The sequence below is a fragment of the Pteropus vampyrus genome, unplaced genomic scaffold (genome assembly GCF_000151845.1).
Source record: "Pteropus vampyrus isolate Shadow unplaced genomic scaffold, Pvam_2.0 Scaffold177, whole genome shotgun sequence".
Lineage (NCBI taxonomy): Eukaryota > Metazoa > Chordata > Mammalia > Chiroptera > Pteropodidae > Pteropus > Pteropus vampyrus.
Window position 1 is genome coordinate 3,566,733 of NW_011888958.1, and position 16,051 is coordinate 3,582,783.

At 39.9% G+C, this 16,051-nt stretch overlaps 1 protein-coding gene across 15 annotated transcripts in view; it reads right to left on the reverse strand.

Moving 5' to 3' along the window:
* SIPA1L1 (signal induced proliferation associated 1 like 1) overlaps positions 1 to 16,051 on the reverse strand; it is a 348,029-nt gene that overhangs the window by 46,358 nt on the left and 285,620 nt on the right. For all 15 annotated transcript variants that reach the window (XM_023537071.1, XM_023537059.1, XM_023537062.1 and 12 more), the window contains one exon: positions 1,451 to 1,600. In XM_023537071.1, the coding sequence (XP_023392839.1) occupies positions 1,451 to 1,600 (150 nt within the window). The remainder of the gene's footprint in view (positions 1 to 1,450; positions 1,601 to 16,051) is intronic.

Sequence of the window (16,051 nt, forward strand, 5' to 3'; positions counted from 1 at the left end):
AATACCACATCAGTTTAAATAATTACCACCACATTAAAAAAAACTGCACATGGGGGCACTGGAACCATGTTTCTAATATTAACATTCACGACACATTAATGTTTCAACTTACATTTTTGGTATACATTTAAAGTATATCACAGTTGGAAGAACACAATGATTTTTTGTTATTGTTAGCTCATTATATTTTATTGCTATACAAACACTAAAGTTGCAGTGAATTCTTATTTTTGAAGTCAAACCAGGCCATTTAAAATCTACTAATTAGAATAAGAAATAATTAGTTGGGCTTGTAGTGTGGAATAATAATACTTATAAAACCTTTTGCAGAAACTCATGAATATGAGCTAAAGTTGTTTTTCTAACTATCACTGAAGTAATTAAAATAAGATATGTGCATTTTAGATATGCTACGAAGGGAATCCTGGGGGAGATACTGAGGACGGGAGCATGTTTTATAGTGGTTTTATTACCCACTTTCTGCTAACATAAACATTCAGCAATAACAACAAAGAAATGATACTTAATAGCTATACAAACCAACAAAACACTATTGGATAAAAAACACCCACTATGAAGGTATTTTTAGTAAGCATGATTATTCTGTAACATAGTAAAATCTCAAGAAAGTAAACAAATTGTGTGTGTATTTGGTAAATATATATTTGGGAAATACTTAGAATGGAAATATCAGTTTTTATAAACTCCTTACATTTGATCTTCAGATGGTTTCAAGTACTTTGTTAAGTTCTCCAAGAGAGACACCCCAGCAGGAAGTCACTGACGGTTCCTGTACTTTTCCTCTGGGCAAAGACGGCTTGTATGTGCCATGTAATGTTTTGCTGCTAATTACTTTCCAGCTTCAGACATACCAATTAATTTTTTTCCCTTTTAGTCGCCTCTAAAATCATGTACATTTAGCCTTTTACTTTGTAAGTCTTGTCAGAAGCAAATAGTTACTTTGGGATGTTTAATGTTTTCAAGAAAGATAAAAAACAAAACCAACCCAGAGGCTGAAATCACAGACGACTTTTAAAGTGTAAAAAAAATTAATTTTAAGCATTGGCTGTGATGATCATTTCCCCTACTTTAACAGCAAAATGAACTCCAACCAGTGAAAGCAAAATACTACTGAGTTCGCTTTGGAGGAAATATGAAGAAGTGACAAAATCTGTGCTATGAAACTAGATAGTATATATCATGAAGAAGTGAATGTAATGTGATTTCTCTGCCACTGAGTCCATAGAGACTAGAGAATGATATGCATCCTAAGAAGTGGTTTGAACCAGTCATTAAAACATTTTTCTGAAATATCAACCTATTTTCTCTTTTGCTCTTTTGTAAATCGATTAAGGCTGGCTGAATGGAAATGACTTTACATGTCTGAATTACAGATGAAACACAGCAGTACCAACTGGGACCACATATGATGGGGAAACCGCATACCTACCCTTCAGGCATGGATTTCTGCCTGTAAGTGCCCCCACCAGAGCCAGTCTCGCTGGATGAAGACAGGTTGCTGGGGGAGTTACGACACTGCTGAGATCTTGCTAGAGCCATGGAGGAGACCGTCACGTAGATGTCCGAACCAGGAGACAGCCTGTAGGTACAAACCAAAAATATGAAGTCAACGATTCAAAGGGAAAATCCCAAGGCATCTATGATGGATGATATCACAAAATGTGACAAAGACAGCGACTTCATGGAAATGGTGAAAATGAAGCCAGCTGGAAGCATGCAAAAGAAACGTCCCCTAAAACTACTCCCTAACGAAACAGTTGGAAAAGTGCCTTGAAGGGGGTGGGGTGGGCGTCAAAAATTAACGGGGCGGGCAGGGAGGGGGAACATACATGTTTCCAAAAGCTGCCAGAATTCAATGGGCTCAACTGCTTATGCAGTTTCTTAGTGTGGCAGTGTAAAGGGTTATTGAAACCCAGTGACATTAACACAGCAATTAATTCCAATTTCTCACACTGATTCTCCCAGAGTTTATGACCATAGTGAGACTGGTATGTTCTTTGTACGCTTCTTTGTTTTCTAATTTTATTACTCAGAGTCTGGAATGAATAGTCAGATTTTGTTATTTAGTATTTATGAATTTGGTTGATAGTAGCATCACCACATAAAAATCTTCATGAAAAAAAAAATGTCTAGAACTGCAGTTGTTGAATTTATTTGGAATTAGTGAATTTATATAATATCACAGTAGAGGTGTGCTCCGCACAGCCATCTAATAGATCTGTTTCTAAAGTTATGGATCCTTCGCCCTGATGACTGGCTCTTGAGACAGAGACCAAAGGTTTGCAGTCAGGACAGACATATATTCCCGCACCCCATCCCCCACCCCTCCAACCTCCTCTGCTTTAGTAGGCAATGAGGTAACCACTGGAATATCAATGTGATGCTGACCACTGTGATGAGCTGTAAACTAAACTTTAATAACAATGGCCTTTTATTTCAGAAGTGAATGCTGGCACACATCATTTGCCTGCTGTAACAGGGCAGGTCACTCCCTTTTATAGTTGAGGAAGTGCAATCGAAGTCATTCATTTAATAAGTCCAGCGTCTTCATTCTAAGTCCACTGCAGTCTATGTTAAACTATTACTGTCCCCTAGAGAAGGCTGCATTTTCTTTCCTTAACAGGATAGTCTGCAATGAGTCTGCATGGTCAGACGATTTTGCAGGTACCGGTCTCATACTCAAGCCAAAGCTCCGAAGCCTGGAGACAGAACCTGATTCGCTATAATATGGCAGGCTCCTACAGTGAACCTATGATCATTCTGTAGTGGGGCAGGATGGGGTTTCAGGTACAGGACACTGACAGAAGGGAAAACAGAATCACAATGAGAAGCTTTTCTAATAGAAAGAGAATAAGGACAAATACTTAAAAGTATGACTCCCAAATCCATCTATGCCCAAAGGACAGAGCTGACTTGGGAGCCAGAGCTCTGTCCTCAGCAATAAACCTGTTGTCCCCAGCTGTCTCCTAGATCTCTCTATGGAATACCCTCGTCAGCAACTCGAATCACATCTGCTAAAAACTAAATGATTTTTTTCCATTTTCCCACTCCCATACCCCAAACCTGTCCCTCCTATATTTGCTATTCTAAGTTAAATATTTTGAAGCCATTCCCCCTGTCACCCACCCTTTCCTCATCTTCTATAGTCAACTTGTCTAATTAAGTTCAACTATTTACTGAGCACAGACTAAGCGTTAGGCATCCCGGGTACTAGTCTTGAAAAGACAAACAAGATAACTGGTCTCCAACCTGATGACTGTCCTTTAAGCTCTCCCATCACCAGCCTGGGTCAGTACAACAGTGTTCTAACTGGTCTTCGGACTTCCAGGCTCTCTCCACCCCATACCTTCAATTCCCCCTACCACCCTGAATCATCTGACTGCTAATAGCCTCTCCACAGCTTCCCTTTGCCTATAGGATAGAAGATCAAATCCCTGCCTCCCTCTTCTAGGCCTTGGACCATCTCATCCAAGACTATCCTCATCTCCATGCTCTTTAGCTGCCTCCATGTACTCTACAACCTGGTCGTATTCCGTGTCTTCCAGTTCTCAGACTTGCCCATCATATTCATACCTCTTCTCATCTTGTCCCCCGCTTTTCACTCACATAAAATTCGTTTTCTCCAACACCTAATTCCAACATCATACCTCTGAATTCACAGATGAATTAGAACCTTTTCAAGTCCCACAGCAGTCTGTCCTTTGCACCATTATAGCACATCTCACAGAATGGTTAGTTTTACATGTGTCTCTCTCCCCAACTAGATTCTGTCCTTCAGGGGCAGGACTGAGCCTTATGTATCTATACATGTCTGGCTGCTTGAAGGAGAATCCCCAACAGCTGTATAGAAAATGAAGAACACTAGGTGCAGGATAAGGGCCCGCAGTTACATCAGGTGTCCCAACCCAGAAGTTTTCAACCATGGAGGGTTATATCAGTTGAAAAACAGTTGGTTACTAATTTTAAAATAAAGCGCCAAATTTGTGAATAATTTACTAAAGACAATCATGACACATTCAAAGGTAATACACTTTCTTAAATGCAAGAAAAGGGGATGATGGAATTATACACAGACACCCTTGTGCATATCATCAATCTGACACATAATGGTGTGAGAACTCAATGGCAATGCCGACTCAACATAGTGCGAGAAGGGACAAATAAGGAGACCTAGGATGCTAGACCCTGGACAACGTGATGAGACAGAGTTCCTAAGGTCCCCTTGTTAACATCACCATCAGGTTACTACTTCACGGATTCAGAGAAACTCGGGCTAACCATGCAGCTGGCATCCTCATCAGGATGCCAGACTCGAAAAGGGGCATGGGAGGGGCACTGTAGTGGGGTCACAGACTAGAGGGGTCATTGAACAATGGCTATTCCCTACTTTGGGTAATGTGCTTTGATAAGAGAAAGATCAAGACATTTATCTGGGCACCATAAAATGGACGTCTCTTTATTCTTTTCCATTAAAACATCTCCCAAATATCACGCTATTTATTCTGGAACCGTTGGAAGGGGACTGGGGTGGGAGAGGAATGGGAGGAGTAGAGTACAAAGGAAAAAAAACTAGGTAAGGATAAAGGAAAGACACAAACCCAAATGGAAGAAGAGTTTGGCTTCTACATGCACCTAATACAGAGAAATGTAAATATGGTTTCATTTTGTAGCTGCTTTGATTTTCTTACTGCAAAGAGGAGGAGGTATTACAGAAATATGGGGCCGGGGGAGACGGCAGAAGAAGGTTACTACGGTTGGGGCCTGATAATTTTTTAACTCTCTTCAGAGTAATGCCAATGAATTACATTGATGTGAATGTTAAAATGTTTATGCTTCTATGAGGAACTGATAACATGATTCCATAAGGAAAGCCAAGACGTAACTCTTATATTTTATTTAGAGCTTGCTTTTCTTACCCTGCTCTTCAAAACGTTAAATTAAAATATCTCATATTCCTTCTCAACCTCAGCTCTTTTATTTGGCAAGTATATCAGAAAATTCTACTTGGTTACTGGAATTATCCCAAAGTGAAAAAATAGCATTTCCAGAAGGCCGGCATTCATTCCCACTCCTTTTCTGCATTTATATAACTCAATAGTGGCTTTGTTTTCTGACTGTTCACACACAGAGAACATACATACAGCAACTGATGTAATGGCACCCAAATGTTTTCACTATGCTAGATGTATGTGTGGTGGGCAAAAAAAAAACACCAAAAAACAAACAAACAAAAAAAACCCGCACACACATCAGAATTAATCTTTATTCTGATGACTTACTATTCTTTCCAAATACTCTAAATTTGACACCATCGCACAAATATTACTTGAGAACAGACCTACTTCAGGGAGTGGGAGGTACTGCCTGCCGGCACTGGCAGTCCACTTCTGCCGGAGAGAGGCCTGCAGCTGATCATTACTGGAAGTTGGGCTGGTTGCTGTCCGGCCACTTTGAAAAAGGGTACTCCTCCAAATTGGCTCACATTGGAAGAGAGCATGCTGACCTCTGGAATCTCTGTTCTCCCACCCCCTCTATTTTAAGGGTTGCTGAGGCCAGTGAAGAGCTAGTGGAAGATCACAAGTCTTTTCTTCTCTTTTGAGGGAAACCCAGATCTTTCGGCACTCTCCTGGTCTTAATGAGCCCAGGAAATTCTAGATGTTAGCGCCCAAATAGGTCAAGAGGACTAAGATTAATACCGCTTACAGTTGCTAGGAGATCTTTTAATTCTGCGGAATATAAGAAATAATCTTTTTTAAGAGTGCCCTGGTCATTGCCAGAGATGGAATTTCTAAACCTGTTAGCATTAATTTCAGTAGATTCTCTTCCCTACATTTTTATAAATTTAGCCAAGAAATAACTAAATGTTTTTAAAGTAACTGGTATTAACATTCTCTTAAATGCTTCCAGAAATAAAATACCAGGGCTTTTTGATTGTACAAAGAACGCAGTCATTGAAACAGCCATGATCACCAGCCGGACAGACAATACTTCCATAGTCTGCAAGATACACATCAGCTTTTCATTTCAATGCAGTGCATTTTGTTGCAATGAAAGTAAAGAGCTGAAGGGGATGGACATTCAAGAAGAGATGGGCCAAGATCAGTATCAGTTCCTCATTCTCCCACCAGGATAAAAGAGAGAACAGCTAAAAAAAAAAAAAATCCTATATTTCTAATAAGATAACCCCTGCCCGCCACTACACCCTTCCCATGAATCAATTCACAGGACTATTATACAGTGTTAACATTAACAGACTCTTATTAAATTGATCTCTTTGGACTGTGACTGATTATAATTTATCGATTTATGGATAAGGAATTGTCAGCACTGGAGTAAGATGCTAAATTTTTTCCCTGGTATTTATGTAGTATTGGTTTAATTATCCCTCCAGCTTTTTACTCCAAAGTGACAGCACTGCTTAGATGTGTCCAAGGAGATAAGGCCCTCTGTAACTCGAGTGCCAACAGTGGATGGCGGTAAAAACAATTGAGAGGGTTTCAAATAGCAGCAGTGATGGACAAATTAGATGCTTGAGTCCATAATCAAGCACAGCATTCTACCACAACTTAGCAATTAAAATGCTATTCACCCAGGGAACAGGACCAAGTTAAGGTCTGTCTTCAGCAGTGTATATTAACCAGGGATTCTTCCAGAATTACGTAAAAAAAAAAATCTCTGAAATGATGTGAGGTAATGTGATTTGGGTGTCATAATCAGACTAGACTTGAAGAAGTTGTGTTCAAATTCGAACAGCTCATCCCTGTCTTCTCATCTCTTCTTCTGGGTACTTTGTGAACCAGAGTTAACTCTGGCTTTCCAATCATACGGTTCATATCAGCTCTTCAGACTGGATCATGGAAATCTTGTTCTGATGAATCCTATTCTGTGACAAGGTCAATTTATAAAAAGGAATAACTCTCATGTACAGTTAGGAAAATATGGCAATTCATCATGGTGTTGGCAAGCTGCTGGAGGTTCATAGCCCAGCACGTATCATGGCTGCCTCTAAGAACAATCAATTTTATATATAAGGGTGATTGTAAAGAACAGAAAGTAAAAAGGGATTGCAAACAAGATCAGCTACATAATTTGTGGAACTCAGTGCAAAATGAAAATGTGGGTCCCCTTGTTCAAACACTATTACAAATTTCATGACAGTGACAGCAGAGGTTGCTGCACAGGTTGCACACCCCAGAAGCTGGCCCTGATTGCAGCGTATGTGACTGGGCACCCGCAGCATGCAAACATTCAGCAAGCATTTCTTGAGCACCGTCTACATATGGTGGTAGATTGAATCTCATTCACACAGCATGGAGTCCAATGGCCCTTGATGCTAACCAGCTATGACTTTGCACAAATTATTTCATCTCTCAAACCCTGGGCATCCTCATCTATAAAAGAGGTAAAGAGCAACCGATTTATTGGGCTATTGTATGGGTTAACTGAGAAAACTCGCACAAAGGACTCTGAACAGAGCGTGTCCCAGAATATGAGCTCAGCAACAGCTGCCTACAGCTTTTAAGGAAAATACAAGTAAAATGTGACTACCGTGAGAGCAGTAAAAATAGAGTGTAGAGGGTTCAGGCAGGTTAGAAGTCAAATCTTGTTGGGAAAAACAGGACAAAGAACGCACATTTCACTTTGAGTCAATTTTAAACAGCTTTACCCACAATATACTTTTAAAATAGGAGTATTGTAAACTTAGCCAAAAAATATTAAGAATTCTATTTAAATCTAGCTTTAATTCTATAGCTTTATCTGACTACAGAGTGTTTCACTTTTACCTATCATTTAATTTTTATAAAAATAAACTGATTTACCCAAGTATCCACTGATAGAAGAATGGATAAACAAAATGTGGTATATAAAATGGAATATTATTCAGCCTTAAAAAGGAAAGATTATGGACTGAATGTACTCCACACACATATACACAAATTCATATACTGAAGCTCTCTAACCCTTGACATGATAACATTAGGAGGTGGGGCCTTTGGAAGGTAATGAGGCTTAGATGAGGTCATGATGGTGGAGCCCCCACGATGGCATTAGTGCCCTATAAGAAGAGGAAGAGACACCAGAGCTTCTTCTGTCCTATGACACACACTTAAAAATGTGTCGTACAGTCAACAAATCTTAGAGGAAAATGTCAGCGGTTTCAAATATAAGGCAGAAAGAATACACTTATATTTGAGGATACGAGAAGAAGGTGACTGCCTGCAATTCAGGAAGAGGGTTCTCATCAATAATCAAATCTGCTGGCACTTTGATCTTGGATTTCTGGCCTTCAGAACTATGAGAAATAAATGTCTTGTTTAGGCATGCGGTCTACGGTATTTTGTTATAGCCGCCCGCGTCAATACAGGAAGGAAATTCTGACACATGCTACAACATGGATGAACCTTGAAGACATTATGCTAAAGTGAAATAAACTAGTCACAAAAGGACAAATATTGTATGATTCTATTTATGTGAAGTACCTAGAACAGTCAACACTCATAGAGACAGAAAGTAGAGTGGCAGTTGCCAGGGGCTGAGGAGGGCAAGGGATGGAACGGGGAGTTTCTGTTTTATAGTTTCGCTTTGGTTGGATGAAAAAGTTCTGGAGATGGATGGTGGTGATGGCTGCATAACAATGTGAAGGTACTTAACACCACAGAACTGTACACTTAAAAATGGTAAATTTTATGTTATGTATATCTTATCATAATAAAAAATTTTTTTTAAACTGATTTTCCCCTGAATTCATTTACTTCTGTTCCTGCTTCTTTAAGTTCTTTTGCTTATTGGTTTAGTTATTAAATAAAGTTTAAAAAATTTCATTGTGAGCCTATTAAAATGCCAGAATCTATGGCTGGGTCCTTGGGATATGACCATGACTAAAAAGACTGCCTTAAGTTGAGAACGTGGTCAAATAAGATTAAAATGAAGGATACTAAATTCTGTGAAGGAAGACGACCTTCAGTGATGCGAACGTTCTCAGGAGGGGCAATTAAGTTGGAGGTGAGAGGAGAGTGTTTGGGGAACTTAAAGGAGCCTTCTCGGAGGAGGACAGGCCTGGGCTCCGCGTCCAAATACCAGCTATTAAGCTGCTACGAAGGAAGTGGAAGGGCAGATCAAGCACAGCAGCAGGAGTAAAGGCATTAAGGAGAGAGAAAACAAGGCAAAAAAACAGTCATCTACATGCCTAGAGCCTGAGGTGGCAGGAAGAGTAAAAGAGAGCCAAGCAGGTAACTCGCAGGGAGAGATGGACTAGAAACTGAAGGCAGAAATGAAAGGCATGGTCTGGGGAGCATGCCCACTTTTACTACACAGGTCCAAGCATATGCAGCATGGAGGGATGGAGAGGTGTTTTGGCCTGAAAAATCTTCCTGGGAAATGAGAGCCCCTGAGGCAATGACAAGGAGAAAGCTTAACAATGAGGAACTCAACAATTCAACAGAAGGTAAGGACTTGATAACTAAATGGTGTGGAGACAGGGATGAGGGAGGGGTGCAGGGAACGGGGATTAAGAATCCCACTTCTGTTCTGGAGGCTCGGACAGATGGCAAAGCTCTTCACCAAGGTGGGTAACACGTGAGAAGGAAGAGGTGATGGAGGGGCAGGGGTGAAACTGAAGTCAGTTTGGACTTGTATGAGACACTGACATTCGAGCGCAGATGGTTCATTCGGTAGTCACATATACGAAAATGAAAAGTAAAACAGAGGTCAAGGCAAGATATATACTATTAAGGAACTACCCACACTCAGATGATGGCTGAGGTTACTGAAATAAACTATTCTGAGATATTGCAGTGTGGGATTAAAACAAAAATGAGAAAGAATCATGGGGACACAATTTGGGGGGCAATAAGACAGGTTCAAAGAGGTGATAAAAAAACAGGAGTAAACTTTTGGAAGACAAGGAAAAGGAGTTGGAAGGAGGGTGGCTTTAACTTTACAAACATGGACGTCAGCAGGATGCAGCCTAAGCAATCCCAGAGAACCTCAAAAGTTCCAAGAATTAAGGATCCTCATTCAGATGAAAAGGCTATGATCCACGGGGACAGTATCTGGAAAGTACAAGTCCTAAAACTTCTAACCACTGTTATATTCTAAGTAAAGGAAGAGTAAGGGTTAAATGGGTGCTTGCTTTGTCTCAAAGCAGAAAATGAGGCTGTGAAGATTAGCATAGAACCTGTATGAAATAAATTTAGAAAGCATTTTCTTCAAAATAAAGATTGGACGAGCATAGGACTATTATGCCTTCAGAGAACTCTTTGTTTCAACAATATTCACCAGGCACAAGCTTCATGCCCTATACGGTGCTAGTGTCTGCTGAGGAGGGGATTGGGGGGCTGCAAATGCAGCCAGCTATAACTCTACGTAACACACTTCATTCAACTACTTAGAAACTAAATGCAATGAAGAGAGATGAATAGTATGGCATGCAGGTGAAACTCAAAAGTACCAATGGCTCAACAAGCCCTAACAACAAATATTCACATAAAGGCTGGTAATACTTCATCTAAAAAAAGAGAATGGAAAGTTATATGCTAAGATGCCTGTTGTTTACGCAAAGCCCCTTAAATAGCTAAACTTTTCTGAGCATATTAACACAGATCAGGGTTTTAGTACTGATCCTGAATTATGTACAAACACAGCAATGTGGTAAGTTCAACGTGCTACGGCTAGCTATTTTATTTTCAATTCTACCGCGACATTCTACATAAATTTGAGGCCAAAATAATGATTGCACCGCAGTACCTATTTTTGCTGAATAAATATCAATTCTGTTAATAAATACTGGCCCCACAAATACTATAAAATTCTATACTCAAAGGCCACCTGGAAAGCATAAAGCTCATATATTTAAACCAAATAGAATTAGACTTTATTCTATTTAGATGGCAAATGGGTCATCTGTTCTAACTGCATCAGTTTCTCTTAACAATGTATACACAGAATACAATTCAGTGAAATAATTCTTGTTAGAAACTTCAAATACCAACACGTTTTAGTATGCCATAAAATTCCTGACCTTGGTATTAAAGGAAAAGGATAATCTGTTCCACAAATATATTTTTTTAGTTGTTCCTAATGACCTTTACCTCTAAGATCTTGCATACAATTCAGGAAAAACTATACATCTATAGGCAGTAAATTAACATTTTCATCTGAAATGAATCATGCTGAATCCAGCCATGGTGAATGAAGTAGGCAGATTTGGGTAAGCATGGGCAGGGTAGACCAGAGGCGGCTGCTAACTTAAGCTTACACAGCTGGTTTCTCTACAGTTAAACACAACTTGCCTAACCTAGGTAAGAAAAATTCATGGAATGAAACAATTATGTAAAGTCAATACTTTGGTCTCAATATTAGGCTCATGCCATCACTGGTAAGGCAAGAACCAAGACATGGCAAAACCTGTCATTTGTTTTGACCATTTGTGATTCATTTGAGAGGTCCACAGCATACTTTAGAGATTGCCTGGGTACAAATGTAAATGGCGCCTGAGGCAGGGCTGGTATGAAGGGGAGAGTCAAATGAATGAGTGGCTAGCCAGGGGCCTCGCTTGCATATCTCAGTAAGGTGTTCTGTTCTCAGTAGGACTATGAAAGGAATGCTTAAATTTTTTAGTTATATTTTACTATATTTCATGGAAGAAATTATATTTTCTGGTAAACTTTATGAATCTGTGGATTCGTGAAGGACTCGGGAAGTATTCCTGATGAATGTCATGAGTCTATTCTATACCCAAATACTCCTGAAATAGTAGCCAAACAGGTTTTCTCAAATATTACCTTCTGTTTATGACTTAAAGTTAAAACTTAAAAAAGAAATATTGCATTACTGAAAATTAGGAATGATGGCACAGGAAATCGAATTCTTAAATTTTCACAAAAGAACATTCATTTAACTATTACATACTTCAAAACAAAGATGAGACAAATAACTTGAATATCCTAGAAATGTAAGGCTGAGATCTTCCAAGTCACCCACACCCTCCGTCTGAGACCTGAAATCTGAGTCCAGTGTCCTTAAGAATACCTGCAATTAAGAAGCCTTAGAGGGAACTGAGTAGAGGTTAAATGTTCCTGAAAAGCACTTGTGGCCCCACTTCTGCCACTTTATACAGCTCAGAGTCATGGGGCTGCTGTTTCAGTCTTTTCTGGTGAGCATTTGCTGAGATTCCCTTTTCTGGGTAGAGTTAAAATGAAAGGCAGGCACAAGTACACTCGGAAATGACCTCTAGAACTCAAAGAGCTCCATCTGGGAAAAAAATGGAGTTGATGCAGTGTCTAGCCCTGAAAGCTGCTTGCATCATTGGATGATAATTAGCTACAAAAAATATTTTCTCTTTTGGAGGTCAGTCTGTTCAGCAATAAGCTTTAGTTTCTGTTGCAGAAATTAAACTCAACATGGAATTGAAACATATTCTGCTATTGTAGTATATGGAATATTGTATAATGAAAATAACAGACAAACAGTTTCACTTGTAAAAACCCAATGATTGTTCTGGAGAGAAAAGAAAATAGCACTGAGAGAAAAATAAGATCTTTCTCTAAACAATGGTTTCCGAGGTTCATCTTTCAAAATGTGGGCCAGATCATGAATTCCAGTTAACACGCCCCTCAGAGAGCCCAGTTTGGAATGCACAGAACAAAGGATTTATTCAGAGATCTCTTGGATGTTTTTTCCTCCTCAAAAATAATGAAAGCAAGGAGTCCAGACGGGAATGCAGCCCCTTTGGGAGAGGAATCTTTTGAGACGGATAGCAAGGATCCGTAAATAAATCTCCAAGATTAAATGAGGAATTTTAGAAAGCCTAGTTTTGTTTGTTTGTTTGTTTGTTTGTCTGTGTGTTTTTTACTAAATTATTTCTACATGGTATTCCAGTAATTCTGAAATAGCTAAGTGACAATGTTTTATGCAATAGCTCAGACGAAGATAAAAAATCATAATGTGGTTTTTAAAACCTCCAGCCTTCTCTCCCAGTTTGAACCAATGACTATTTAAGCATAGCTGGGACCTGTTTTCCTTGCCACCCTCGTCTTGCTGGACCTGGTTTCTGCTGCTCAGATGAGTAAGTCACATTTTCGCTGCCACAAGGTCCTTCCTTCTACCCAACGCAGATCCTGGAACAGACACTTCTCCCCAGCTCTGAGGGTTTCTGATGCCTTTAGCATAGGAGCCACAAACACAATGGAAGATGAGATCAGGACAAGCAGAAGTGATGGGGGAAAGGACAGTGGGTGGACAGAAAGAAACTGGCTTCTTCTAGCAGGTTACTGAATTAGACTGTCTCCTTCATTAGTGTAGGTAATTTAAGGTAACAAATTTATAGCGTAACTATTTAAAATTTTATGGCTAATTTTATTTACATTTTAAAAGTACTTAATATAGTTTAATTTTTGGCCTAGATTATAGTTCAAAGTGCTGCATTTTATAGTGAATTACAGACAAGTGTACTAGGGCATCCTTGCCAAGGAAGAGCCAACTGGTTATCATTTGTGAGGGAATTTGCTGTGCCTTTTAATTTAACAACAAATCTTGGTTCCTCACTTTTTGGGATCCCTCAATTCCTCTCCTTTTTGCTTATTTTACTCAAGACTGAGTGTTTTTAACACATCTACGATTCTCTTCTACTTTCAGAGCGGTAGAAAATGTTTGCGCTGTACTGGTTGTTTTCCTTTCTCACAATTCTTCATCAACAAAGTGACAGATACTCAACAGAAAACATGCATTCTGTTGCTATCGTCATATCACTTATCCCCAAAAGATGAAGACTGTCAAAGGTGATAACATGGTCAATGTCACCTCAAGGCATCTACCAAGTTCTAATCCACGTGGCTACTAAGTGCGTGCAGGGATGATTTTTGTTAATCCCACAGGGAAATGAAAGATAAAGCACAATGACCACTACACGCAGCAAAAGGCTATGCTGGAATATATCCTCTTTTATCCTTATGGCTTTGGAATACTGTCATGCTTCGAAAGCCACGCGTGCATGCCTCTCAGTTTTAATTATTGATTTCCAATAAAATATGGGAAGACCAAAAAGCCAGTGCTTATGGGTCTGGTGTTGCTTAAATTGGGGGCAAGGCCGAGAGCAAACCCGTGAAGGCACACTCACCGCCTCTCCAGGGGGCGCCCGTCACTCGAGATGCTGCGAGGAATGTTGGCGGCTCTTTCTGGAGGCGGCATCTTCCCATCGCCCTTCCCGGCATTCAGCCTTGAGGTCATGGGACTCTGCACCTGGGACGGGACTTGAGGAGCGTGAGGCCCTTTGCTGGCACTCCTCTGCCATTTGTTGTTATTTCGGAACGGAAACTTGAATTCGTATGAAACCCCTTCATTCATTTTGTACTCCATCACCGGCATGCGGTAGGTTTCAGAGCAACTCCTATTAGGGGTGGGCACAGAGAGAAGAAAAATTAATATTGTTTTTTCTTGTTGGTGGAACCACACTGATTCTCATTATCAGTTAAAATGAATCAAACACTTCATCCTCTGATTTAAACCATCTTTAACCACTGGGCCCTATAATTATTTTCCTTTCAAAAACCAGAACCCCAGGAAGTATTAGTATTTTTCTTTGCTCAATCCCAACTGTTGGGTCTGCAATAACAAGTCCTTAAACAAAGAGACTCAAGGTCACCCTGCTGGGGGGTGGGAAGATACTGAGGCTTCAGGGAAGGCCACTGGAATAGCATGACAAGGTAGCAGACCCCTAAGATGGGGCCTCAGAGGAAATAAGCAGTGAGGTTTACAACTCTCCTAGAAATGTAAGGCTGAGATCTTCCAAGTCACCCACACCCTCCGTCTGAGACCTGAAATCTTGAGTCCAGTGTCCTTAAGAATACCTGCAATTAAGAAGCCTTAGAGGGAACTGAGTAGAGGTTAAATGTTCCTGAAAAGCACTTGTGGCCCCACTTCTGCCACTTTATACAGCTCAGAGTCATGGGGCTGCTGTTTCAGTCTTTTCTGGTGAGCATTCGCTGAGATTCCCTTTTCTGGGTAGAGTTAAAATGAAAGGCAGGCACAAGTACACTCGGAAATGACCTCTAGAACTCAAAGAGCTCCATCTGGGAAAAAAATGGAGTTGATGCAGTGTCTAGCCCTGAAAGCTGCTTGCATCATTGGATGATAATTAGCTACAAAAAATATTTTCTCTTTTGGAGGTCAGTCTGTTCAGCAATAAGCTTTAGTTTCTGTTGCAGAAATTAAACTCAACATGGAATTGAAATATATTCTGCTATTGTATTATATGGAATATTGTATAATGAAAATAACAGACAAACAGTTTCACTTGTAAAAACCCAATGATTGTTCTGGAGAGAAAAGAAAATAGCACTGAGAGAAAAATAAGATCTTTCTCTAAACAATGGTTTCCGAGGTTCATCTTTCAAAATGTGGGCCAGATCATGAATTCCAGTTAACACGCCCCTCAGAGAGCCCAGTTTGGAATGCACAGAACAAAGGATTTATTCAGAGATCTCTTGGATGTTTTTTCCTCCTCAAAAATAATGAAAGCAAGGAGTCCAGACGGGAATGCAGCCCCTTTGGGAGAGGAATCTTTTGAGACGGATAGCAAGGATCCGTAAATAAATCTCCAAGATTAAATGAGGAATTTTAGAAAGCCTAGTTTTGTTTGTTTGTTTGTTTGTCTGTGTGTTTTTTACTAAATTATTTCTACATGGTATTCCAGTAATTCTGAAATAGCTAAGTGACAATGTTTTATGCAATAGCTCAGACGAAGATAAAAGATCATAATGTGGTTTTTAAAACCTCCAGCTTTCTCTCCCAGTTTGAACCAATGACTATTTAAGCATAGCTGGGACCTGTTTTCCTTGCCACCCTCGTCTTGCTGGACCTGGTTTCTGCTGCTCAGATGAGTAAGTCACATTTTCGCTGCCACAAGGTCCTTCCTTCTACCCAACGCAGATCCTGGAACAGACACTTCTCCCCAGCTCTGAGGGTTTCTGATGCCTTTAGCATAGGAGCCACAAACACAATGGAAGATGAGATCAGGACAAGCAGAAGTGAT